The 27891-nt window shown below is 33.0% G+C and overlaps 1 protein-coding gene across 1 annotated transcript; it reads left to right on the top strand.

Annotated features, from left to right (window-relative positions):
• Positions 1 to 938: 938 nt before the first annotated feature.
• On the top strand, positions 939 to 4605 carry LOC115983846 (pectinesterase 2-like). The gene is made up of 2 exons (XM_031106681.1): positions 939 to 1876; positions 3730 to 4605. Exons 1-2 carry the CDS (start codon positions 1021 to 1023, stop codon positions 4416 to 4418), a joined length of 1545 nt encoding a protein of 514 aa, XP_030962541.1. The 5' UTR covers positions 939 to 1020; the 3' UTR covers positions 4419 to 4605.
• The last annotated feature ends 23286 nt before the right edge of the window (positions 4606 to 27891 follow it).

The following is a 27891-nucleotide window of genomic DNA, read 5'->3' as shown; positions in this document are numbered from 1 at the left end:
ACAAAACAATATTTAATTTTTATTAGAAGACTACAACTAATCATTTGTAGGAAAAATATTCTGCTTTAAAAGAGTTTTACTATCAAGTTTGTTGGAGTGAGAAAGAGAAAGAGAGAGATAGAGAGAACTACTTAATTAAGATTGGGGAAAATTAGGGGTGCAAAAACTTTAGTTTGAAAAGTTTATTACTTAAGTTTCTATTAATTCAATTAATAAAGTCTCCTATATTGTCAATAAAAGATTTCAAATCAAGCATGGTGTACACCAAAATGGAACCATCACGAAAGCCATTGTGAATCCGTGATAAGAGAATATTGCTAGGAAAAGAGAGAGAAGAGCCAAACCATTGATTAGTCTATTCAACAAAAAAGATAATCACATCAGATAGTACTTATCAAGAAAGAATATCTGATAATCTTTTTTAATTTTGATCATTCATAATTTCATATCATCCTGTGGTCCAGTCATACATGCAAGTTGTCCATAAAACATTCTCATTCAAAAATTCTTCAACGTAGGTAGGCTGTCCCAATTTGCTATGTGATTAGAACTCCATACATTCAGATTCCAACGCTAAATTTTCATTCATACAATATTTATTGCATGCATACGCGCTTCTAGCCTCCAAGAACGTCCTTCATCATCTAAGGTCAACATACAAAATTTAGTCAATATTAGTTAGTTTTTTCAAAAACTACCCCAAACCAAACTTCAAATTATTGTAATACTAACGGTATTATAATATTTTATAAAAATATTGTTAGCCACTCTAATATTATGTTATTATTTTATAATATCATTCATTCTAATTTTGAAAAAAAAAAGTCATTAATTATTATAAAAACTAGAAAAAATGTTGTGTTTCCCACATTGTTACGACTCTTATCGTTTTCTTCTTCTATATAAGTATGAGTTTGGAGGCATGAAGTCCCATACAAATCCCAAACACCCAATCATTCACATCTAATATTGTCCCTTGTCTGTCAAACATTTCTTATAGCCCATCGAAAAGGCCAAAACATGGCACTTCGAGCATTGGTTACACTTCTATTTGTGCCTCTTTTTCTGTCTCCAACCATTCTTGGTTACTCCCAAGCAGATATTAAAAAATGGTGTAGCCAAACCCCAAACCCTGAGCCATGTGAGTATTTTTTAAGCCATAAGCCTAATTACCACAACCCCATCAAGCAAAAGTCCGATTTTTTCACAATTTCAAAGCAGCTTGCACTAGAACGTGCCCTGAAAGCTCAAAATAACATATTTTCACTGGGGCCCAAGTGCAAAAATGCTCGTGAAAAGGCTGCATGGGCTGATTGCCTTGAGCTTTATGAGTACACCCACCTTAGGCTTAACAAAACCATCGACCCTAATGTCAATTGCAGCCAAACCGAAGCTCAAACATGGCTCAGCACGGCTCTAACCAACCTTGAGACGTGTCGGGCCGGGTTTATTGAACTAGGGATCCCGGACAATCTCTTGCCCTTGATGTCAAACAATGTTTCTAAGCTAATTAGCAACGCTTTGGCTCTTAACAAAGTTCCATACACTGTACCGAGTTATAAACATGGTTTCCCAACATGGGTTAAGCCCGGTGACCGGAAACTCTTGCAGTCTTCTTCAACTCCAAAGGCTAATATTGTGGTGGCACAAGATGGTTCAGGGAATTATAAGACGATAAAGGAGGCGATAAGTGCAGCATCGTCACGGTCAGGAAGTGGGAGGTTTGTGATATATGTAAAGGCTGGGACATACAAAGAAAACGTTGAGATAAAGTTGAAGAATATTATGTTGGTGGGAGATGGTATAGGGAAAACCATAGTCACTGGGAGCAAAAGTGTTGGTGGAGGTTCTACAACCTTCAATTCAGCCACTATTGGTAAGTAAATTCAATTGACATCTAATAATATATGCTAAATTTTTGTGCTAAGAAATTGCTATTAATTGGTTCCCTATAAAATATTATATATATATTTATTTGTCTAGTGGATAAAATCATGGCTTGTACTAAGAAATGCAAGAATCCCAAGAAACTTCTAACCATTTTGGAAAAAAAGGGAAAAAAAGAAAAGAAAAAAGAGAGGCACCTCTCTCCGTAAATTGACCTCAATTGAACTTTTAGATATGTAAGTCAGCTGAGTTATTGAGTGCATAATTTAAAAATTTTAATGAGATTACTCATCAAACTTTGAATTTAAAAGGAGTCATATTTCATAATGCATGTCATTCACCAAAGCAAGGCTTGGTTTTGTTTTTGTTTTTTTATTTATTTTTTAATCTCTCCAGGGTTACACATGTAAGTTTAGGTTCAAAGAAAAGAAAAATTATCTGTTGCATCTAATATATGTATTGGAAATCCTACAACATGGGGTTCTCATGAGTGTGTAAGACTTACATCCAATACATATATCGGATAGATACTTTCTTAATTTTCAAGAGACTTTGGTCGTCAATGACATGTTTTGGCTTTTGTTTCAAAATTAAGTAGGATTACTAAGTCATCAAATTTGACAAAATTTTGTGGAAGAAGTTTTCTTTTGGTCATCAAATTGTAGTTCATATGTTCAATATATATTAGATGCATGAGATACTTTCTTTCCAAAGTATTTTGATTATCAATTATTTTTTGGCCTTCTTTATCAAATTTAAATAAGTACGATGACTATAGCATTAAATTTGACAAAAATTTGTGGAAAATTTCTTTTTTGTAAAATTGGGTTCTCTTTTTCAATGGAAGTTTTTGCAAGGAATAGGCCGAAAAGGACAATGGTCCAGAATTTCTAGATTAATACTATAGTATTCTCTCTCTTCATTAAGTTACCATAAACAAGAGATTCATCGATTTACAAAATTATTCTTATACTGCGTGATTTTACGCAACTCCACCTACCCTTTTTTATCAAGAACGGAATCCACTTGCACTTCATGCGCACGAATAACTTTGATTTAATAAATGTTTGTGGGGTGTGAGGGATAAGGGTTGAGATTCAAGTCTCCAGGAATGAGTTTCATATACATATATACTTAGATTAGGTTAAAGGAAAAATTATATCTTGTTAAAAAAAAAAAAAAAAAAAAAAAAAAAGAGGCATAATCAGTGACATAGTTAAGTAGTTAAGTATCATTATAAACATTTTACAAGAACATTAATAGATGAATATTCAATAGGGTTTAAAAGTTGTTGAGTAATAGTGTATTGACTTTTTAAGTGGTTTAACGAATATTTGAAGACGTATCTATCTTTGCATGTCAAGTAGAAAATGACAAGATTAAATTACCTAGCTTGAGCCTATCTGTACGCTATGGTACCAACTACCAAACCCTTTCCATCTATAACAAATGTGGAAAAGAGTACAAGAACCGATTAAAATTCGTACAAGTCGTAGGGCACGGCCCACTAGGAGAAAAATTCACGATCTGATTTGTTTATAACTTTAATATTTTTATTTTATTTTTGGATAGGTTTTGTTTGCTTAATTAAGTTTCAATCAAAGGTGGCCAACAAAGCATTACCTGTGTATATATAATAAAAGTAATGCTATTAATTATGTTAATAATTACTGTCGTATTTAATTACTTGTGGTCCTAACTGGCTAATACTTAAGTACCTCAAAATATTATGTCTTACACCTTATACAGCCATAAATTTACTAAAATAATGAATGTTAATCTAGAATTTGAGTAAAATATTTTTTACATGAAAATTAAGCTTTTGTTATTTTGAATTTTCAGCTGTCGTCGGAGATGGATTCATCGCTCGCGACATCACTATAAGGAACACTGCCGGAGCAGTAAATCACCAAGCCGTGGCCCTTCGATCAGGGTCTGATCTATCGGTATTTTATAGGTGTAGCTTGGAAGGGTACCAAGACACCCTTTATGTCCACTCCCAAAGGCAATTCTACAGGGAATGTGACATATATGGTACAGTTGATTTCATATTTGGAAATGCCGCAGTTGTGTTGCAAAATTGTAACATTTATGCACGTTACCCTCCTAACAAGACGAACACTCTCACTGCCCAAGGTAGGACTGACCCTAATCAAAATACTGGAATTTCCATTCATGATTGTACAGTTAAGGCTGCTTCAGATTTAAAGGCATCCCAGAGCTCAGTTACGACATACTTAGGGAGACCATGGAAGGAGTACTCACGCACAGTTTTTATGAAAACATACTTAGATAGCTTGATTGCTCCAGCTGGATGGATGGAATGGAGTGGAAATTTTGCCCTTAAGACCTTGTATTATGGGGAGTACGCTAACACAGGGCCGGGCTCATCGACTACTAAGAGGGTCAATTGGCCTGGCTACCATGTCATTACTAGTGCATCCGTGGCTTCACAATACACCGTCTCAAACTTCATCTCCGGCGGTTCATGGTTGCCGGCTACCAACGTACCTTACACAGCTGGCCTTTAATTTTTTCAAGGAAATTGTTACATAAATGTCTTCAATTTGTTCAATTGTTTTCAATTATACATTTGTATTTGAGTTCCTCAAGGTAAAAAAATAAGTTGATTGTTGCCAACAAAAAAGAAAGAGAAAGGATTGTGTAAAAGTTGTCATTCTTTGATAAGTTGTAATCAAGGATTCAAAATAAATAAAATCAATTAATTCTGCACGGAACTTTTGGCTAAGGTTGCTTTGGTATATAAAATGAGGTTTCTACATTCTATTCATTTGCATAGATACATAAACATTTTGAGATACAAATTTCTCAACAAGTCATATAGATAATCAGAGTGCTTGTTGAAAAACATGTATGTTATGGATTTACACATAAGTCAAGGATGTGTGTTCAGCAAAAAAAGTAATATTGTAATAATAACAAAGTATTACCGGATTGAATTGTAATTTGATGGTGACCCTAATTACTTCAATTTACCCAAATCTAGTGGCCAAGGGATTTTGCCCATAGTGAGGCAATTGACATCATTGACCAATTGAAAAAAGTATGCTTTCACTTTTTAAGATTCAAATCTTTGAAAACAAAGTGGTAGGTAATTATCTAGAAGGGATAACATTCAAACCTTGCTGAAATACTTGTCAACTTTCTAGAGATAGCTACAAATGTTGGTTAACGTCGTAGGAACTAGTTCATATTCCTCAGAATATTATACGAAGAACAGTGCTAATACTTTGTTTATGTATAATCTATGGCCAAATAAAATGATTTGGAGATCTTTTTATTTTTTATTTTTTTTATGAGACGACGATCCTCTTCATTGGTTTCTAATTATATGAGACACAGAAAATCTGTAAGTTTGTAATATGTGTATATTAAATTTGATTAAATGGTTCAGATCACACAAATTTAATCACACGTGTGAAAAACTTACGCTCATTTGCAAAACCCATACCCTTATGATACGAAAAAACTATTAAAGTTCTTGTATGAGCCCTATTAAAGTCTGGGCTTGTATTCTAACAAGCCCATTATGTAAATTTATTCACTAAGCTTTGAGTGTATGAGAAAACTTGTATCTTATAATGAATCAGATCAAGGGGAGGAAAATTTGTTGAAATATACTTAAGAAAATAATGGACTTTGCTAACCAATTTTAGAATCTCCTTTTATGTTGCAGAAAAATCCTCTACAAAAGGATAAAGGCTAACGTATAAGAGTCCTACAACTAATATAGTATAACACTGCAAATGGGAGTATCCTTTACACCCATAACAGTGAAACAATTTAAGATTCAGAATCACAATGCCATTAACTACCCAGGAGAGAGCACAGCAGTAATATATAGAAGCATAAACAATGATAAAATAGATAATAAAGAAGAAGATAGCAAAATTGATATAGTCAAAATAAATTCAAACAGAGTATGGAATATAAAACAGAAACTAGTAAAATCTTACTTGAATAAAACTTATGTCTTTGATTAAAACTGAAAACTTCTGTCTTTCTTACAAGTTTTGAAAATAAACACTATTTGAAGAGTTACAAGATTACAAAGTAAAATTTGTAAAGGGTTACAAGATTATATCTGTCTAAAAGGGAAGGGTTACAGGATTACAAGAGAGAAAGTATTACAAGAGTCTTTATGAGGGAGAGGGAGAGCTATCTTAGACCTAAGCTTTGAACCCTAGAACTAGACCTAAAGATTGGACCTTAATTTTGGACCTTAAAATTTGGACCTTAAAATTGTGACCCTAATTCTGGACTTGTCTTCTGTCTTCGGAGTCTGTCCTTTTATAGATGCAGTGAACCATGGTAAGTCTTCAAAAGTAACCTGGGTTAAGCAAAGTGAACTCAAGTTAATCTGTTGGTAGAATCAGTAGTCTATCTGTGAATCTGTCAGTTCACAGGCTAGTGAATAGTAATTTTCTGTCAAAATATCCTTCTGGATCTGCATTCTGTCATTTTGTCTTTTGGTCTTTTGTCTTATCTGTCACATGTCATAGGGGTCTTAAGAATCTTGGAATGCTTCTGGATGAGTCCTGTAGTTTGGAGAGGAGGATTCCATTACTATGTCATCTTCATCGTCTGATATTTGTGATGCAGCTTCAAGCAGTTGTTTTTTAAGCTGTCTTCTGTCTGAAACAGAGGCAAGTTGGCACTGAACTTGACTCTTTTCTAGAAAGAAATTAGAACTTTCTGTCTAAGAGGAAGAGGTCTTTTTCTGTAATTCTTGGCAAATATGATCAAAATTAAACTTATTCCACCATTTTAATTTAAACTTTCTGGCAAGCATAGGAAAAGGATACTGGGGATGTTTTTCTATCTTGTATTCCCATCTAATGATCCATGGGATATCTGGAAACCTGTAAAAGAATTGCAAAAGGTGTGGGAAATCCCTAAGATGTGGTATGTTTGGTTCTTTCTTGAAAATCTCATAAGCTTTTAAAAGATTAGGGGGGAGAATCATAGCTTCCAGATCATAGGAATTCCACCAGTCAATGAACCATCTTGGAATCATCATGTCTTTCTTTCTGTACATATCAAACAGGAAAAACCAAATATGCCTGTTAATATTATTTTGGAATAAAAGGAATTTGTCCCAAGCTTCCATATAGTCATAATAATTGTAAAATTGAGGCTCAAAAAGTACAGAAAAATTCTTGGTGATCCAGGGTTGTGCTTTCCACTGAGAAGGGGTGAGAATTTGTTTTATAACAACTTTAGAGTAACCAACTCTGTTTGGTTCTTGGGAACAAGGCATATGTGTTACTAATATTGAATCTGTATCTACTAAAATATGCTCATAAAATGTCTGGGTCTTACAAGTTTCTATCTTAAGATGTTCCCATCCTGGGGGTATGAGCTGTCTAACTAGGGAGAGGGTGTCTATTATGTGTTGGTATTCTGGTTCAATCCACAAAATAAACTTCCAGGAGCCTTTTGGGAGTTCAATGCTGTGATCTTCTTTTGGGATTTGAGTTTGGGTTTCCTATGAGGTAGAGGATCTATATTTTGGTTGGTTGGAGGGAGAGGCCAAAGGAGGAAAAGAAGATGCAACTACATTAAATGGTTTCTTTAAAGGAGGGGTTAAGGAGGTTGAGGGTAGGGCATAAGTCTATTTGGATGTTGGATTGGGGCTTGGGGAGAGTGGTTGGAAAGGGTTTGGACTACAGGTTAATGGGCTTTTTTCTTGAGATTTATTTGAAGAGAAAGTGGGTGAAGTGAAAGAGGGACAAGGGAGGAATTTGCTAGGGGGAGGAGGAATCGGGGGAGCAACATAAAACTGTCTAGTTCTGGGTTTTGGGGATTTGCTCTTATTTGCAGGGGAACTCATCTTCCTTGTAGAAATTCACGGGTTAGAAAATCAAGAATCGAATTAGTTTCCCTTTTAATATATTCAATATCAAAGTCAAAAACACTTAAAATAGCCTGCCATCAAGCAAAACTCTGTTTGGAAACAAGATTTTGAACATCTTTTTGTAAAACTTCTTTAGCACTTTTACAATCAACTCTGATTAAAAACTTTGATTAAAAAGATCATTTTGGAATTTTGAAATACATAGTATGATAAATAAAATCTCTTCATTAATAGTGCTGTAAACTATTTCTTGATAATTTACAGGCAGCCTTCACCCTCAAACAGAAACCCTTATTCCAAATGACCCTTCAGGCTTTGGAATTACATCTTGTTAGCACTGGGGCATTTATTGAAGCACTCGGTTGTTAACTCCCTGGCAAGGAGGATAGAGATTCAAGCTCCACAAAGACAGAACTACAGTCTCTAAAAAGCTATCTTATGGGAACAAGCTTTTCAAAGCTCCACCCTAAGATTCAGCAAAAAACGAGACTTGCTATTAGAACCTTACCCCCTGAAATCCAAGAGAATATATTAACTCATAAAGCTATAACAATTCCTTATGATAGATGGATGTATCTTTTTAAAGTATTAGTCTCTACAGCATTTATCAGAACAGAGGACATGACAAGTGATATATGGTTATCTCATAAGGCTACATGGTATGAGAGCTTTGGAAATTCAGACAGAGTTTATGAAAGAATAGGAGACAGATATAATCCCTACCAGGGATTACTTATCAACACAGAGACAGAGGATCCAGTAATCTGTGATCCTTTATGGTTATCTGAAATGCTAGAAGCAGGGTTTATTAGCAAATTAATTATAACTTCTGCAATTCAGATTAGTTTATTCCCCAAAATCATCCAAGAAGCAGCAGCACAGATTGGAGGACTTAATTATATGAAGATGGAAATCTGGAGTACTCTTCCAGTTTAGGACACTAGCTATTATATGGAAGCTCAGCCAGCACACATTTTAGTCCTTATCCATGATTAGGGTTGTATCCCTAAATATAACTGATATACAGGAGATACTTATTTATCACTTGATGATCCAGGAGCTCTGGCTCAAGAATGGTCTAATTTCATGTGTAACAAGATTTATGAAGTACAGAAAGAATTAGACAGAGGTTTTCATTTATATGGCTACACTGACAGGATAGCTGTGTATGGTCCAAGACCTTCAGCAAGAAGGCTTATTGGGAAAAGAAGGATTTTTAAGGATCCTAGATTGATGACAGCTAAGGATCAAGTTCCTGTTTTCCTTCTTATTTCATACTGTGCTCTATGTAACGATTATGGAGTGCTCCACGAGCATGAGCAGTATGAGGATACCTCTGATCTGCTAGATTAAGATAACTACGTGGATACAGATTGATAGACAAATAGACAGAATGCACAAACAGACAGAATGCTCTCCCGAATAGACAACAGCGACAAATCACTATTCACTGGCAACAGATCACTATTCACTGGAGATAGATCACTATTCATCAACATGTATGAATAGCTTCTAGACAGATCCATTACAGTCCAGACAAATACAGACAGATTTTAAGTTACTATTGTTCACTAGCATGCGTACCCAGACAGATTGACAGATAGATTATTACTGTTCAAGATTCTACCGGCAGATTAACTTGAGTTTACTTTACTTAACTTAGGTTACTTTTGAAAACTTACCATGGTTCACTCCATCTATAAAAAGACAGACTCTGAGGTCCAGAATGAAGGTCACAATTTTAAGGTTCAATTCTCAGGTTCAAAGCTTAGGTCTAAGATAGCTCTCATTCTCCCTCAGAAAGACTCTTGTAGTCCTTCCTTTCTTGTAATCCTGTAACCCTTCCCTTTTAGACAAATATAATCTTGTAACCCTTTACAGATTTTACTTTGTAATCTTGTAACTCTTCAGATAGTGTTTATTTTCAAAACTTGTATCAAAGACAGTTTGTTTTCAAGTTTAATCAAAGACAAAAGTTTTATTCAAGTAAGATTTTACTAGTTTCTGTTTTATATTCCATACTCTGTTTTAATTTATTTTGACTATATCTATTTTGCTATTTTCTTCTTTATCACTTATTTTATCATTGTTTATGCTTCTATATTACTGCTATGCTCTCTCCTGGGTAGTTAATGGTATCAGAGCCCTGGATGGTAGATGTATGAGTTTTATTTCTCTGCAATTAAGAAGTTACTAGGAATTTTATTACTGCATAGCCACTACTTGCTCCTTGTTAGCGTTGGTCAGCCTAAAGACTCATTGGCAAACCATCGTTTCGCGTTGGTCAGCCCATGATGTTAAGCCAACGGACAGGTGTTGTTTAGGTGGTCACGCAATGGAGTTTCCCGGGGAGGTGGTCCCGATAGCAAGGATACCAGTGGTTAGTAATAGTTCCGCCAGTAATTATTAATTGCTTAGAAATAGAATGAATATGTTTAGTCGCTCATTATCTGTTGCTAGGACACACTTAGGTCAGGCACACTCTAATCTAAACATGGAAAGTGATAAGATAGTTAATTCTGAAGAATATAGCATGCAAGATATAGACAAAAATTTATTAGAATGGAATAAATGGAATATACCAACAGAAAGAACTGATAAAATCTACAGACAGACTTCTTTTTCTAAATTATCTTTATTGACAGATTACACCATAAAAACTGTTGAAAGAACTTACTCTTTATTTAATGAATATGAAACAATTTAGTTATTTTCAATAGACTCAATTAACAAACATAGAGAAAAATATGCATTTTTACATGTTGGTTTGGTTCAAGTAGCTGTTAACCCATTAACAAGAGAAGCTTTAAATGCAAGTATTTTACTTTGTTTAGGAGATGATAGACATTTAAGATTTAATGACTCACTCCTAGGAATGATGGAAACAAGTTTACATAAAGGACCAGTATATTTTAATTGTTATCCTAGCTTTGCTTTAAGCTTATCTGATAGAAATATTATGGATGCTTTAACTTTGAATATAAAAACAAATGGTTATTACATGAAAGAAGGCTCGGAACCTTTAGCTGTTATTTATAGGATTTATTATAAACTGATGAAAACCACCTTAGACCCTCAATCCATAGTTGATCCTTCCCCTAAAGGTCAGACTCTCCTTCTGCAAGCCTTAACTGGAAATACTAGATTACGGGTACCTCAACAAATACAATGGAAAGATATAACCCTTCCTAAAAGATGGCAACTTGAGGCCATTGCCCCCACACCAAATATAGAAAATACTGAACCAGACTTCATAGCCCAAAATATAGATGGTACAGTTATTATTTCTTTTAATAATAATGACAGACACACTGATAGTCTCATAAGACCTAGTAGTTCTACAGGCAGAAAGATCCTATGATGTTTACCCCTAGAAGCTCCTTTTCCTCTAGGACACATTTCTCTGATTCCAGACCTTTACCTCCCCAGAATCTTCCTCCAGTTATACACCTTCCCCCTATAAACACTAAGAAAACCCCTGTCCAAACAAAAACAGCTTATTATCCGACAGATACCACACAACCTACCCCTAATGTTCACCAACCCCTTTATCAGCCCTAACCTCAACTTGATTCTCCTACCCACATAGATATATTAGGATTTACAGATGATAGACAACTTAATGTTTTATCTAAAGAATTTGTTTTAGATAAAGAACTACTAAAATATGATTACTTAAAACCCGAAAATAATGACAGAAAAAACCAATTCTTTGAAGAATACAATAAACAAGAAAGAATTAATTTAAGAACTAAGTATTATGAAATGATGACAGATTTACAAACACACTTTAGCTTCTTTAACTTTTTGGATTATCATAACAAAAAGATAAGTGTAATAGAGAAAATATTGTCATGGACAAAGACAGAAAATCATAAGTGTATCAGACTTATCCACCCTTTGAGTCAATTATATTGAGTCAAAATAGTGGAGTCCAAGTGTTGGCTACTCCTATCAAAAGACCTAGCCTAAGTGATGATAATAAGAACCTAGATAGTATAATTCAACAAAACAATTACACCAATACCTATCTAAAAACAATTGGTCAAAAGCTACAAGACATAGAGGACAGAATAATACCCCCTTCTACTTCCTTAAAAAAAGAAAGTACGTCTAATACCCCTTTGTTTATCCCTCATGAAATACCTCCTCACCTTAGAGCACCTTTAAAGAAACCCATGACAGAGAAAACTGATAATTTACTTAATAAAATAAATAAAAAACTAGAATTAATGAAATTAGAATCATTAAAGGATATGGAGCCATTAAAAAATAAGAATATTGTAACATTAAATACAACAGGACACATTAAATACAACAGGACAAACTGACTCTTCAGAAGATGAAAAATCAGAAGATAATCAATTGACAGATTTGACAGACATAAATAATTTGGAATCACAATTTACAGATAAATTACAAATTAATAAATTAACTTTAGCATCTTCATCGCAAGATCGTAAAAAAGGAAGAATTGAAGAATTATACCCTAGAAAGAATTGGTATCCTAAACCTACTCCCCCTGATTTACAATTTGAAGAAAGACATACTTATGTCAATTCATCTTATTCACCAGATTTAATTTATGAATGGAATATTGATGGAATTTCAGAATATGAGATAATAAACCTTTTACATGAAATGACTTTGCTCACTAATGTTTACAAGAATCATGGAAAACAGGATCATCAGATAACTCATTTAATTGTCACTGGTTTTACTAGTCAATTGAAAGGCTGGTGGGATCATTATCTAAATAATGATGACAGAAATGGAATATTAACAGCTATTAAAAGAGAAACTGATGGACGTGTTATAATGACAGATAGACAACCTTCACAAGATGTAGTTAATACTTTAATTTTTACTATAACTAAACATTTTGTTGGTGATCCCAATCAATATAAAGAAAGAGCTTCAGATGTTTTAATTAATTTAAGATGTCCACAACTTTCAAATTTTAGATGGTATAAAGATGTATTTATTTCAAAAGTTTTAAGTTGGTATGATTGTCAACAATCCTACTGGAAAGAAAAATTCATTGTTGGTTTACCTTATTTCTTTGCTCAAAAAGTTAGACTTGATATAGTTAATAATGATGGAACTATAGACTATCCTAGCCTGACATATGGAGACGTAATATCTTCAATTAATAAAACAGGTCTATGGCTATGTAATGACTTAAGGCTAAAAAACCAGATAGAAAAATAAAAAAGATATGCTAAAAAAGAGCTAGGAACTTTTTGTGAGCAATATGGTTTTGATCCATTAATTGCTCCCTCTAGGAAAAGACGAAAAGAAAAGAAAGATGATAGAAGTGATAGATACAAGAACAATAATAGAAGATATTATAAAGGTAAGTCTAAAGACAAGAAGGAAGAATCCAAAAGAAAGAAACATGATAGACGTAGGGAAAGTGACATTACTTGCTTCAAATGCAGAAAAAAAGGGACACATTAGCAGATATTGTAACTTTCAAAGAAAGATAAATAAACTTGATATATCAGGAAAATTAAAGGATAAATTAATGAGCATAATAGAACTGACAGATAGTGATGAAACAGATAATGAAATTCACCAAATAGATAATAGTAACAGCACTTCATCATCCTCTATAGATGTTTCTTCACATGATGAAAATGTTAAATTATGTAACTGTAATAATCCTGATAATTGTTATTGTAAAAGAAAATTAAAAATAAGTGTCTTAACAAAACAAGAAGATATAATAATGGATTTGATAGATAGACTTCCAGATCTACAATCTAAGAAAGATTATTTATCTAAATTAAAAGAATCATTAACTGAAACTGACAGATTTGAAATAGATCTAAAAGATTATAAGTCAACTTATAATTTTATAGAAATTACTGATAGATTTAAACCCAATAAACCTATAACTGTGATGGACCTACAAATTGATATTAATAACCTAAAAAATGAACTGAAAGAATTAAAATCAGAAAATTTCATATTAAAAGGCATGGTTGAACAGATAACTGCGCAAGTAATTAGCATAAAAGATAGAATTAAATATTGTAATGAACCTTTGACAGACTTCCCTTTTCTTGACAGACATGATTATACCGGTGAAAGTTCTCATAACGAAGATGATAAAAATGAATTTTTAAATATAATTGACAAAATGATATTCCAGAAGTGGTACACGGAGATAACTTTGGTAGTTCTTAAAGAATTTTCATTAACAGTTATTGCCCTTGTTGATTCAGGTGCTGATATAAATTGCATAAAAGAAGGATTAATACCCTTTAAGTATTATGAATCAACAACAGATAGATTAACTCAGGCTAATGGTGATAGACTTAAAATAAGTAATAAACTAACTAAGGCATACATATATAATAATGGAATCAAGTTCAGAACACCTTTCTTCTTAACAAATAAGTTGTCCTCTAAAGTTATATTAGGAAATCCTTTTTTGGCTTTAATTTACCCTTTTTTCACGACAAACAATGGAATATGTACTAATATTTTGGAAACAGAAGTATTTTTTAAGTTCCTCCCACCCCCATTCCCCAAGGATATACACTTACTGAAAGAAATTTCCATATCAAAGGATAAAAGTACTAATAGACCTCGTAATAGATGATGATGAGATTCCTACAATGGTAGATAATACTATTCTACCCAGTAGCAGTAGTACTTAAGTATGTGTATAAAAAAATATATATATATATATATAAAATAATAAAAAAAATTTATGAAAATAAAATATTTTTCCTACCTTTGTTGACTATTCTAGTCTTTCTTCTTTTGTTTCCATGTATCTTTCCATTATTTCTTCTATCTTTATGACATGATCTTTGCCTTGTACTATAGGTTCTTGTCCTTTCCCAACATGTATTTATTTCAACCTCATTGTCACTTCCATAATGGTCTTTAATCAGTTAATTTTAAAACTAACGGTCAATTGCCTGGAAAGCAAGATAGCCATTCTAAGGCTAAAATCTCAAACCAAATTCTGCCAAAATTGAAATCTTTAGTACAAATTTCATTCAAAGCATGAAGGCGTCTCAATAGAGACAATATCCCTTCAGAATACAAGGTCAACTATGACAATGTATTCAAGTGGTAATCAAAAAGATTTAACAAACTTAATGATAGCATAACTACCAATTGGACAAAATAATAGACAAGATAGACAACTGCGCCAGGTCACTATCCCCTTGCGCCAGATCACTATGATTTCCGAACAGATACAGACAGATGTTCCCATGTCATTTCACTATTCACAAGCATGCGTAAAAAGAGTTCAGACAATGACAAAACAGATTTTTGAAAGTCACTACTATTCCAAAGTCATTGCCAGTACGTACTTCGACAGACCCAAGAAAGGCCAGAAATATGTTTAAAGTACAGACAGACATTTAAAGCTACTACTGTTCACTAGCATGCGTAATCAGACAGATTGCCAGATAGACTATTACTGTTCAAGATTCTACCGACAGATTAACTTGAGTTCACTTTACTTAACTCAGGTTACTTTTGAAGACCTACCATGATTCACTCCATCTATAAAAGGACAGACTCCAAAGACAAAAAAAAGGTCACAATTTTAAGGTTCAATTCTCAGGTTCAAAGCTTAGGTCTAAGATAGCTCTCCTTCTCCCTCAGAAAGACTCTTGTAATCCTTTCTCTCTTGTAATCCTGTAACCCTTCCCTTCTAGACAGATATAATCTTGTAACCCTTTACAGATTTTACTTTGTAATCTTGTAACTCTTCAAACAGTGTTTATTTTCAAAGCTTTTAAGAAAGACAGAAGTTTTCAGTTTTAATCAAAGACAGAAGTTTTATTCAAGTAAGATTTTACTAGTTTCTGTTTTATATTCCATACTCTATTTTAATTTATTTTGACTATATCTATTTTGCTATCTTCTTCTTTATTATCTATTTTATCATTGTTTATGCTTCTATATTACTGCTATGCTCTCTCCTGGGTAGTTAATGGTATTAGAGCCATGGACGGAAGATGTATGAGTTTTATTTCTTTGCAATTAAGAAGTTACTAGGAATTTTATTACTACATAGCCACTACTTTCTCCTTGTTAGTGTTGGTCAGCCCGTGATGTTAAGCTGATGGACAGACGTTGTTTAGGTGGTCTCGCAATGGAGTTTCCCTAGGAGGTGGTCTCGATAGCAAGGATACCAGTAGTTAGTAATAGTTCCGCCAGTAATCATTAATTGCTTCGAAAGAGAATAAATACGTTTATTAGTTCATCATCTATTTGCTTGTTCACACTTAGGTTAGGCACACACTAATTTGAAACATGGACTATGATGATATAGATTATGATGAAGGTTATATCATGAAAGATATAGATGATAATTGGTCAAATAGTGATATGGATTATGAAATAGATTCTGATTCTGACAGTAATATGGATGATTATAAATATAATGGTAACACAAATAATTGGAGTACTTTAACAGGAGATAAAATCAACAGACAGACTAATAAACACAATAATAGTTTTTTAGATAGAATTAATAGAAAATTAGAATCTTTATAAAATATTGACAGATTCGCTATATATACTAAAGTTGAAAACAAAAGTGATAGTTTTTTGGACCTCTATGAAAGAATGAAAGCTTTAAATTCAACTTCAGAAAAAGAAAGCAAATTTGAACCCCATCATAGATCATCTTTTACAAAAACCATGACAGATAATTGGTATATAAATAATAGTTTAAAAGAAATTGTAGATAAGAACTTACAGACATTAAAAGCAACTGACAGATTAGAAACTGACCCAATTAAGGAAAGAGTAACACGTATAGAAGATAAAAGAAAGGACCTTATAAAAGAAAGACGTACTATAGAAAGTGTCAGAGATATAATAAATGAAGACAAAGAAAGAGGTAAGATAAGGAAAGGGATGGTAAAAGAAACACCAGCAAAGTTTGAAAGACAAAAGAGCCTAATAGAGACAAGTAAGGAAGAAAGAGTAAAAGAAGTGTTAAAGAAAGAAAATAGTACTCTTGAAGAATCTCTACGTGGGAAATTAAAAGAAGAGATAGAACAAAAAAGAACTAATACTATAGTACAAGACAAAGCAAAAGAAATGACTGAAAGACAGAATAGTGAAAAGATATGTAGAAAGTTAGACACAAAAGATGAAGTAGGAAAAGTTATAAAAGACATGCTAAAACCAAAAGAAAATAGTAGTAAAGAATCTCTACGTAGGAAACTTGATACAAAGGATGAGATAGGAAAAGTCAACAAAGGAAGGAAAAACAATAATAATGGTAATTTAAAAGAAAAAGCCAATAGTGATAGTGTAGTAAAAGTAAAAGTGGAAAAAGTAGAAATAGTCAATAAAGATAAGAAGGTAGATAGGAACACGATCCTTTGCTGTCATAAGTCTGGGATCCTTAACAATCTTTCTTTGCCCAATAAGCCTTCTTGCTGAAGGTCTTGGACCATACACAGCTATCCTGTCGGTGTAGCCATATAAGTGGAAGCCTCTATCTAATTCTTTCTGTACCTCATAAATCTTGTTACTCATGAAATTAGATCATTCTTGAGCCAGAGCACCTAGATCATCAAGTTATAAATAAGTATCTCCTGTATACCAGTTGTATTCAGGGATACAACCCCAATCATGGATAAGGACTAAAATGTGTGCTGGCTGAGCTTCCATATAATAGCTATTATCCCGGCTGGAAGAGTACTCCAGATTAGTATTTTCATATAATTAAGTCCTCCAATCTGTGTGGCTGCTTTCCGGATGACATTTGGAAATAAACTAATCTGATTTGCAGAAGTTATGGTTAATTTGTTGATGAACCCTGCTTCTAGCATTTCAGATAACCACAAAGGATCACAAACTACTGGATCTTCTGTCTCTACATTGATAAGTAATCCCGGATAGGGATTGTATCTGCCTCCTTGTCCTTTATAAACTCTGTCTGCGTCTCCAAAACTTTCATAACATGTAACTTTATGAGATAGCCATGTATCATATGTCATATATTTTGTTCTCATATATGCTGTAGAAATTAATACCTTGAAAAGATGCATCCATTTGTCATAAGAACTTGTTAGGGCTTTATGAGTTAATATTTTATGTTGAATTTTAGGAAGTAAAGTTCTGATGGCAAGTTTTGTATTTTGCAGAATCTTAGGGTGGAGCTTTCAAAAGCTTGTTCCCATAAGATAGCCTTTTAGAGACTGTGATTCTATCATTGTGGAGCTTGAATCTCCATCCTCCTTACCAGGGAGTTGACAACTAAGTGCGTCAATAACTGTACCAGTATTAACAAGATGTAATTCCAAAGCCTGAAGGGTCATTTGGAATAAGGGTTTCTGTTCAAGGGTAAAGGCTGATTGTAAATTATCAGGAAGTAGTTTAATATGAAGAGGAAGGTCTGTAAATTCTCCGTCTTGAAACATGAGATCAGTGTGGAGCACTTTTTGCAGAATTACACGTTTTTCACCACATGAATACATTGCCTCTGCTAGCAACGTATCCTGAAGGGATATTGTCTCTAACAAGACGCCTTCATGCATATCCGAAATTTTTACTGAAGGCTTTCGGATACCTTTGGGTTGCACCGCTGGTGCCTTGCCCTTGTCTTTCTGAGAGGATATTTTATTCATAGTAATCTGCTACTGGGTTTTGGGAAGAGGATTATGTTTGGAACAAATATTTTCTTGCAAAGCTTCTTTAAAATTTATTTTTGAAATTCTTTTACCAATGTCTTTCTGTGAAATTCTTTTGAAATATTTTATAAGAAAAGTAAGAAAAGCATTTATAAAACAAACTTTTCTTTGCACACTTTTGTGCTCTTGCTGAGTAGCAACAGTATTAGAGTAGTCATGATGAGGTCTGTCAAAGTAAGTGAGATTCAGAATATTTCTAAAATCTAGTATGATTCTATTCATACATGTACTACTATATATCTCATCTTGTGAGAATATGTGAAATAAAGTTTCTTCGTAAAGTCTTTCATTAATAGGACAATCTATCAGAAGATTATAATTAATTCGGTCTGTTGGGAAATTAAATCTATCATTATTCAAGAAATTACCACAATTAATGTTTTCTTTAATGATCAATAAAGCAGAATCTGTCAAAGTTTCTTTTATTATAATATCTGTTATATGAATATTTAAGGATACTATAAAGGGTGTATTTAAAATTTCCATTTTTTTAGTTAATTCTGTCAAGCTATCCGTTTGTGTTTATATTATATCTCTCTCAATTGATTTTAATCTTTCATCAATTTTTTCCTTTAAACTATTGCACTTCTTGTCTTTTTTATTGACTACTTCCACTTTTCCCACTTTTACTTTTACTACACTATCACTATTTGTCTTTTCTTTTAAATTACCATTATTATTGTTTTTCCTACCTTTGTTGACTTTTCCTATCTCATCCTTTGTATCAAGTTTCCTACGTAGAGATTCTTTAAAAGCACTATTTTCTTTTAGCATGTCTTTTCTTATAATTTTCCCTACATCTTCTTTTGTCTTTAACTTTCTGCATAGTTTTTCACTATTCTGTCTTTCAGTCATTTCTTTTGTTTTGTCTTATACTATAGTATTAGTCCTTTCTTGTTCTATCTCCTCTTTTAACTTTACACGTAGAGTACTATTATCTTTCTTACTTGTCTCTATTAGGCTCTTTTGTCTTTCTATGTTTTCTATTATTTTTTTTACTATGCCATTCCTTATCTTACCTTTTTCTTTGTCTTCGTTTATTATATCTCTGACACTTTCTATAGTATTTCTATCTTTTCTTTTATCTTCTATATGTGTTACTCTTTCCTTAATTGGGCTAGTTTCTTCATCAACTAATCTGTTAGTTGCTTTTAATGTTTGTAAGTTCTTATCTACAATTTCTTTTGAATTATTATTTATATACCAATTATCTGTCATAGCTTTTGTAAAAGATGATCTATGATGGGGTTCAAATTTGCTTTCTTGTTTCAAAGGTGAATTTAAAGCTTTCATTCTTTCATAGAGGTCCAAAAAACTATCACTTTTCTTTTCAACTTTAGTATATATAGCGGACCTGTCAATATTTTCTAAAAATTCTAATTTTCTATTAATTTTGTCTAAAAAACTATTATTGTGTTTATTAGTCTATCGATTGATTTTATCTCCTGTTAAAGTACTCCAATTATTTGTGTTACTATTATATTTATAATCATCCATATCACTGTCAGAATCAAAATCTGTTTCATAATCCATATCACTATTTGACCAATTATAATCTATATCTTTCATGCTATAACCTTCATCATAATCTATATCATCATAGTCCATGTTTCAAATTAGTGTGTGCCTAACCTAAGTGTGAACAAGCAAACAGATGGTGAACTGATAAACATATTTATTCTATTTCTAAGTAATTAATAATTACTGATGGAACTATTACTAACCACTGGTATCCTTGCTATCGGGACCACCTCCTTGGGAAACTCCGTTGCGGGACCACCCAAACACACGCCTGTCCGTTGGCTAACAACAAAGGGGCTGACCAACGCGAAACTATGGTTTGCCAATGAGTCTTTAGGCTGACCAATGCTAACAAGGAGCAAGTAGTGGCTATGCAGTAATAAAATTCCTAGTAACTTCTTAATTGCAAAGAAATAAAACTCATACATCTACCATCCATGGCTCTGATACCATTAACTACCTAGGAGAGAGCACAACAGTAATATAGAAGCATCAACAATGATAAAATAGATAATAAAGAAGAAGATTGCAAAATAGATATGGTCAAAATAAATTAAAACATAGTATGGAATATAAAACATAAACTAGTAAAATCTTACTTGAATAAAACTTCTGTCTTTGATTAAAATTGAAAACTTTTGTCCTTCTTACAAGTTTTGAAAATAAACACTGTCTGAAGAGTTACAAGATTACAAAGTAAAATCTATAAAGGGTTATAAGATTATATCTGTCTAAAAGGGAAGGGTTACAGGATTACAAGAGAGAAAGGATAACAAGAGTCTTTCTGAGGAAGAGGGAGAGTTATCTTAGACCTAAGTTTTGAACCCTAGAACTGGACCTAAAGATTGGACCTTAATTCTGGACCTCGGAGTTTGTCTTTTTATAGATGGAGTGAACCATGGTTAGTTTTCAAAAGTAACCTGAATTAAGTAAAGTGAACTCAAGTTAATCTGTCGGTAGAATCTTGAACAGTAATGGTCTATCTGTCAATCTGTCTGGGTACGCATGCTAGTGAACAGTAGTGACTTAAAACCTGTCTGTATTTGTCTAGACTATAATGGATCTGTCTAGAAGCTATTCATGCATGTTGATGAATAGTGATCTGTCTCTAGTGAATAGTGATTTGTTGCCAGTGAATAGTGATCTATCGCCGTTGTCTATTCGGGGGAGCATTCTGTCTATCTGTCTATCAATCTGTATCTGCGTAGTTATCATAATCTAGTGGATCAGAGTTATCCTTATACTGTTCATACTCGTGGAGCACTCCATAATCGTTACATAGAGCACAGTATGAAATAAGAAGGAAAACTGGAACATCATCCTTAGCTGTCATCAATCTGGGATCTTTAACAATCCTTCTTTTCCCAATAAGCCTTCTTGCTGAAGGTCTTGGACCATACATAACTATCCTGTCGGTGTAGCCATATCAATGGAAACCTCTGTCTAATTCTTTCTGTACTTCATAAATCTTGTTACACATGAAATTAGACCATTCTTGAGCCAGAGCACCTGGATCATCAAGTGATAAATAAGTATCTCATGTATACCAGTTATATTCAGGGATACAACCCCAATCATGGATAAGGACTAAAATGTGTGCTGGCTGAGCTTCCATATAATAGCTATTGTCCCAAACTAGAAGAGTACTCCAAATTTCCATCTTCATATAATGAAGTCCTCCAATCTGTGCTGCTGCTTCTTGGATGACTTTAGGGAATAAACTAATCTGAATTGCAGAAGTTATAATTAATTTGCTAATAAACCTTGCTTCTAGCATTTCAGATAACCATAAAGGATCATAGATTACTGGATCCTCTGTCTCTGTGTTGATAAGTAATCCCGAGTAGGGATTATATCTGTCTCTTGTTCTTTCATAAACTCTGTCTAAATTTCCAAAGCTCTCATACCATGTAGCCTTATAAGATAACCATATATCACCTGTCATGTCCTTTGTTTTGATAAATGCTGTAGAGACTAATACTTTAAAAAGATACATCCATCTATCATAAGAACTTGTTATAGCTTTATGAGTTAATATATTCTGTTGGATTTCAGGGGGTAAGGTTCTAATAGCAAGTCTCGTTTTTTGCTGAATCTTAGGGTGGAGCTTTGAAAAGCTTGTTCCCATAAGATAACTTTTTAGAGACTGTAGTTCTATCTTTGTGGAGCTTGAATCTCCATCCTCCTTGCCAGGGAGTTGACAACCGAGTGCTTCAATAAATGCCCCGGTGCTAACAAGATGTAATTCCAAAGCTTGAAGGGTCATTTGGAATAAGAAATTCTATCTGAGGGTGAAGCCTGCCTGTAAATTATCAAGAAGTAGTTTAATATGAAAAGGAAGGTCTGTAAATTCTCTGTCCTGAAACATGAGATCAGTGCGGAGCACTTTTTGTAAAATTACACTGTTTTCACCACATGAATACATTGCCTCTACTAGCAATGTATCTTGAAGGGATATTGTCTCTATCGAGACGCCTTCATGCATATCCGAAATTTTTACTGAAGGTTTTCGGATACCTCTGGGTTGCATCGTTGGTGCCTTGCCCTTGTCTTTTTGAGAGGATCTTTTATTCATAGTAGTCTGCAATGGGTTTTGGGAAAAGGATTATGTCTTGAAAAATGATCTTGAAAATAAATATTTTCTTGCAAAGCTTCGTTTTTGTCAATATCCTTTTGTAAAGTCTTTTCAAAATGTTTTATAAGAAAAGCAAGAAAAGCATTTATAAAACAAACTTTTTTTTGTACACTTTTGTGCTCTTGCTGAGTAGCAATGGTATTAGAGTAGTCATGATGAAGTTTGTCAAAGTAAGTGAGATTCAGAATACTTCTAAAATCTAGTCTGATTCTATCCATATATGTACTACTATATATCTCATCTTGTGAGAATATGTGAAATAAAGTTTCTTCGTAAAGTCTTTTATTATTAGGAAAATCTATCAGGGGGTTATAATTAATTCTGTCTGTTGGGAAATTAAATCTGTCATTATTCAAGAAATTACCACAATTAATGTTTTCTGTAATGATCAATAAAGGAGAGTCTGTCAAAGATTCTTTTATTAAAATATCTGTTATATGAATGTTTAAAGATACTATAAAGGGTGTACATATGTCATTTATTATAATTTTGTTTGGTATTTCTATCATACTGTCAATCCATATACTATTAGTCCATGCATATTGATTACAAAAGATTGTATCCATATTTCCATCTTTTATGCCTTTTCTACTAAGTTCCTCTATAGATTGGACTTTATGTTGGCACTTATGCAAAAAAAGCAATAGGAGAATAAGAACATATCTCTGTCTCTTTGTCTTGTTTAACTTTCTTTTTGTCATTTTCTGTCAATTGATCAACAAGTAATATTTCTGTCTTTAAAGGTGACAAACTTGTTTCAGGTCAATAGATTCCTCTTTTGTTGATATCTATTAAAATAGTAACCTTTTTGGAAGAGTGTTTTTCCTTCAAGACAGGTGGTACAATGAATCTAAAGAATATATCTTTTCCCAACACATTAGTTTTAATTCCTTCATCTGTCGCTAAAAGGGGATAAAGTAAAGCCATAAAAGGAGTTCCTAAAATAATTTTAGAAGGGAGGTCTTTGATTAAAACAAAGGCTGTTTCAAAATATATTCCATCATGGCATGTATAAACATTAGGTATTTTAATTATTAGTTTTTCTCCATTGACCTGAATTAATCTTTCAGATGATTTTTTTAAAATACTTTAAGGGTATTAATCCTTCTTGTATACAATTCATGTCAGCACCTGAATCTATTAAAGCATTTGCTGTCAAAGAAAACTCTTTATTAATTACTAAAGTAATTTCTGTATGCCATTTTTGGAAAATTACTCTGTCAATTAAACTTAAGAAATTCTGTCTATTGCCATCATCATCATCAAATTTTCTGTTTGTGGGGTTAGAGAATCCTTTTAAATTTATTATTTCTGCAATATTTCGCTCATTTATGTCTGTGGAGTTATCCTCTTTAATATCTTTAATTTCTTGTTTTACCATTTTTGCTTCTGTCATTAAGTCTTGTAGAGCCACTGGTTTTTATCTCTACATTATCTTGTTTTATTTTCATTTTTACCTTATCTTTCTTGTCTTTTTCTTTCTTTCTACAATCCCTAACATGGTGTCCTTACTTCTTACACCTAATACAAGCAATAGGTATTTCTATAGAGTCTTTCAATTTTAATAAATATTCTTTCTTGTCTTTATGGTGATTCGGTAAATTTTCTATCGGTTTTATTATTATGTCTTTTTGTTTTCTTTTCCTTTTATTAATCTTAAGTGGGTTGATTGATTTTAACTCTTTCTTTACTTGATCTATTTCTTTTTGACTAACATTAAATATTTCCATTAATTCATTTATTATATCTTTCTCAAATTCTAATTTACTAATTTTTTTAATGATTTTATTATGTCTATCACATTGTTTTTTAGTATGTCCATATCTTTTGCATTTATGACAAATAGTATTACTAACATGTCTACCAATTTTCTCATTATCTGATAACTCAGTAGTATTTAAAACTGCTATGTCTCTTTCTCTATCTGTCTCTAAAGGTGTATTTAAAATTTTCATCTTTTTAGTTAATTAATTCTGTCAAGCTATCCGTTTGTGTATATATTATATCTCTCTCAATTGATTTTAATCTTTCATTAATTTTTTCCTTTAAACTATTACACTTCTTGTCTTTTTTATTGACTACTTCCACTTTTCCCACTTTTACTTTTACTACACTATCACTATTTGTCTTTTCTGTTAAATTACCATTATTATTGTTTTTCCTACCTTTGTTGACTTTTCCTATCTCATCCTTTGTGTCAAGTTTCCTACGTAGAGATTCTTTAAAAGCACTATTTTCTTTTAGCATGTCTTTTCTTATAACTTTCCCTAAATCTTCTTTTGTCTTTAACTTTCTACATAGTTTTTCACTATTTTGTCTTTCAGTCATTTCTTTTGCGTTGTCTTGTACTATAGTATTAGTCCTTTCTTGTTCTATCTCCTCTTTTAACTTTCCATGTAGAGTACTATTATCTTTCTTACTTGTCTCTATTATGCTCTTTTGTCTTTCTATGTTTTCTATTATTTCTTTTACTATGCCATTCCTTATCTTACCTCTTTCTTTGTCTTCGTTTATTATATCTCTGACACTTTTATAGTATTTCTATCTTTTCTTTTATCTTCTATATGTGTTACTCTTTCCTTAATTGGGCTAGTTTCTTCTTCAACTAATCTGTCAGTTGCTTTTAATGTCTGTAAGTTCTTATCTACAATTTCTTTTGAATTATTATTTATATACCAATTATTTGTCATAGTTTTTGTAAAAGATGATCTATGATGGGGTTCAAATTTGCTTTCTTGTTTCAAAGGTGAATTTAAAGCTTTTATTCTTTCATAGAGGTCCAAAAAACTATCATTTTTCTTTTCAACTTTAGTATATATAGCGGATCTGTCAATATTTTCTAAAGATTCTAATTTTCTATTAATTCTGTCTAAAAAACTATTATTGTGTTTATTAGTCTGTCGATTAATTCTATCTTCTGTTAAAGTACTCCAATTATTTGTATTACTATTATATTTATAATCATCCATATCATTGTCAGAATCATAATCTGTTTCATAATCCATATCACTATTTGACCAATTATAATCTATATCTTTCATGCTATAACCTTCATCATAATCTATATCATCATAGTCCATGTTTCAAATTAGTGTGTGCCTAACCTAAGTGTGAACAAGCAAACAGATGATGAATTGATAAATGTATTTATTCTATTTCCAAGCAATTAATAATTACTGGCGGAACTATTACTAACCATTGGTATCCTTGCTATCGGGACCACCTCCTCGGGAAACACCATTGCGGGACCACCCAAACACATGCCTGTCCGTCGGCTAACAACAAAGGGGCTGACCAACGTGAAACTATGGTTTGCCAACGATTCTTTAGGCTGACCAACACTAACAAGGAGCAAGTAGAGGCTATGCAGTAATAAAATTCCTAGTAACTTCTTAATTGCAAAGAAATAAAACTCATACATCTACCATCCATTTATTTGTTATTATCATCGTTAGTAGCAACATTATTCTTACTTTTATCATTATTTCATATGGCATATTTTACAATGTCCTCAGAAGGGCCATCAATTTGGCCCAAGGATTGAGATTATGAGGTGTGTAGGGGCAAAATAATATAGAATTAGAAGTTACAAGAGAAAAACCATTTAGTTTTTGGTTTTTCCTGTTGGGTGCGTGCACGTGACACCCTCAGATTCCATCACACATATTTGTCAAAGCTCATTTATGAGCTTGTTCCAAAAAGCCTTCATAGCTAGCTTTTCCATTTATTGAGAAATGACCAAAGCTTGGAGGTCTGACTTCTCTTAATGAGAAGCGATCCAAAGCGTGTTGGACACGCTGAAGAAAGAAAAAGGAAGAAGCAAAGGGTCATTCGGCCTTGAGTAAAGAGCTAAAACAGAGAGCTGAAAGAGAGAGCCATATTCGGCCATTTGTGGTGAGTTCTAGAGAGAGCGAAAACACAAAGAGATATTCAGCCACTTGAGAGGTGCAATCTGTGTGAAGAGATAGAGAGAAACATGGTGAGAGTGTGTGTGAGTGAAAAAGAAAAATGAAACATTTTTTCTTTGCTCAAGTTACACACATGGAAGATAAATTGGTGGAGTTCTCATGGAGTTTTTGAATGCTACAACCATGGAGAGTTGGAGTATTCATAGGAAGATTTTGCTACTGGATTTGTAGTGAGATTGTATTTACTCCTTGAGATTTATTTGTTGTATATCCAATTTACTGTGGACACAAGTTTAGCATAAGCTTGATAGTTGAAATCTCTATTTCATAGTGGATATTTTTCAGAGCTGCTCCGTGGTTTTTCCCTCTACACCGGAGGGTTTTCCACGTAAGATTTGGTGTTCTTGTGTGGTTGTGTTTATGTGGTACTTGCTGAAATTTTTGTTTCCATAATACTGCTATTGCTTGGTAGTCATTAATCTTAATTCACACATAGACATTGAGGGGATTAGGATTTTTCCCCAACAAGTGGTATCAAAGCTATTGGTTGCTTGGGTTTGATTGTCTTGTGTTGGATTAAATGGAGAATATGACTATGAATACTATGGTTAAACTCTCGGCGTCGAATTATTCGATATGGAAGCTGATGATGGAGGATGTCCTTTATTGCAAGGATTTGCATGACCCTATTGAGGGTGATAGTGTCAAGCCTAGTGATATGTCAGATAAAGACTGGGAGAAATTAAATAGAAAAACTATTGGGTGTATTAAAAAATGCATCGATGTCAGTGTTTTTCACCATGTGTCTTAGGAAACAAATGCAGAGGCTCTTTAGGAGAAATTAAGGAGTCTTTATGAAAGAAAGACAGCTCAAAATAAAGCTTTTATTGCTAGAAAGCTTGTGAATTTGAAGCTTAAAGAGGGTTAGTCCATTGCCAAGCACCTTAGTGAGTTCCAAGACTTGGTTAATCAAATGATTACAATGAAGCTACTAATAGATGATGAGTTGCAAGCTTTATTGCTTTTGAGTTCCTTACCTGATAGTTGGGAGACTTTGGTAGTGTCACTTAGTAATTCTGCTCCAAATGGTGTGTTACAACTTGCCATGGTTAAAGATAGTTTGCTTAATGAAGAAACTAGAAGAAAGGATATGGGCAAGGATATTGAACATGCTTTTGTCACAGAGAATAGGGCGAGAAGTAAGAGTAGAATTTCTAAAGGGCGAGGTAAATCTAGAAGTTGGTCAGAGTCAAAAGGAAAATTCAAGTGCTTTTACTGTGATAAAGAAGGTCACATAAAAAGAAATTGTAAGGATTGGAAGAACAAACAGAAAGAGGATAAAAGTCAGAAAAAGGCAGATGATGAGAACACTGCTGC

Source organism: Quercus lobata, chromosome 4 (genome assembly GCF_001633185.2).
Source record: "Quercus lobata isolate SW786 chromosome 4, ValleyOak3.0 Primary Assembly, whole genome shotgun sequence".
NCBI lineage: Eukaryota > Viridiplantae > Streptophyta > Magnoliopsida > Fagales > Fagaceae > Quercus > Quercus lobata.
The sequence above is the reverse complement of the archived record's forward strand: the minus strand, read 5'-3'. Positions and strand labels throughout refer to the sequence as shown.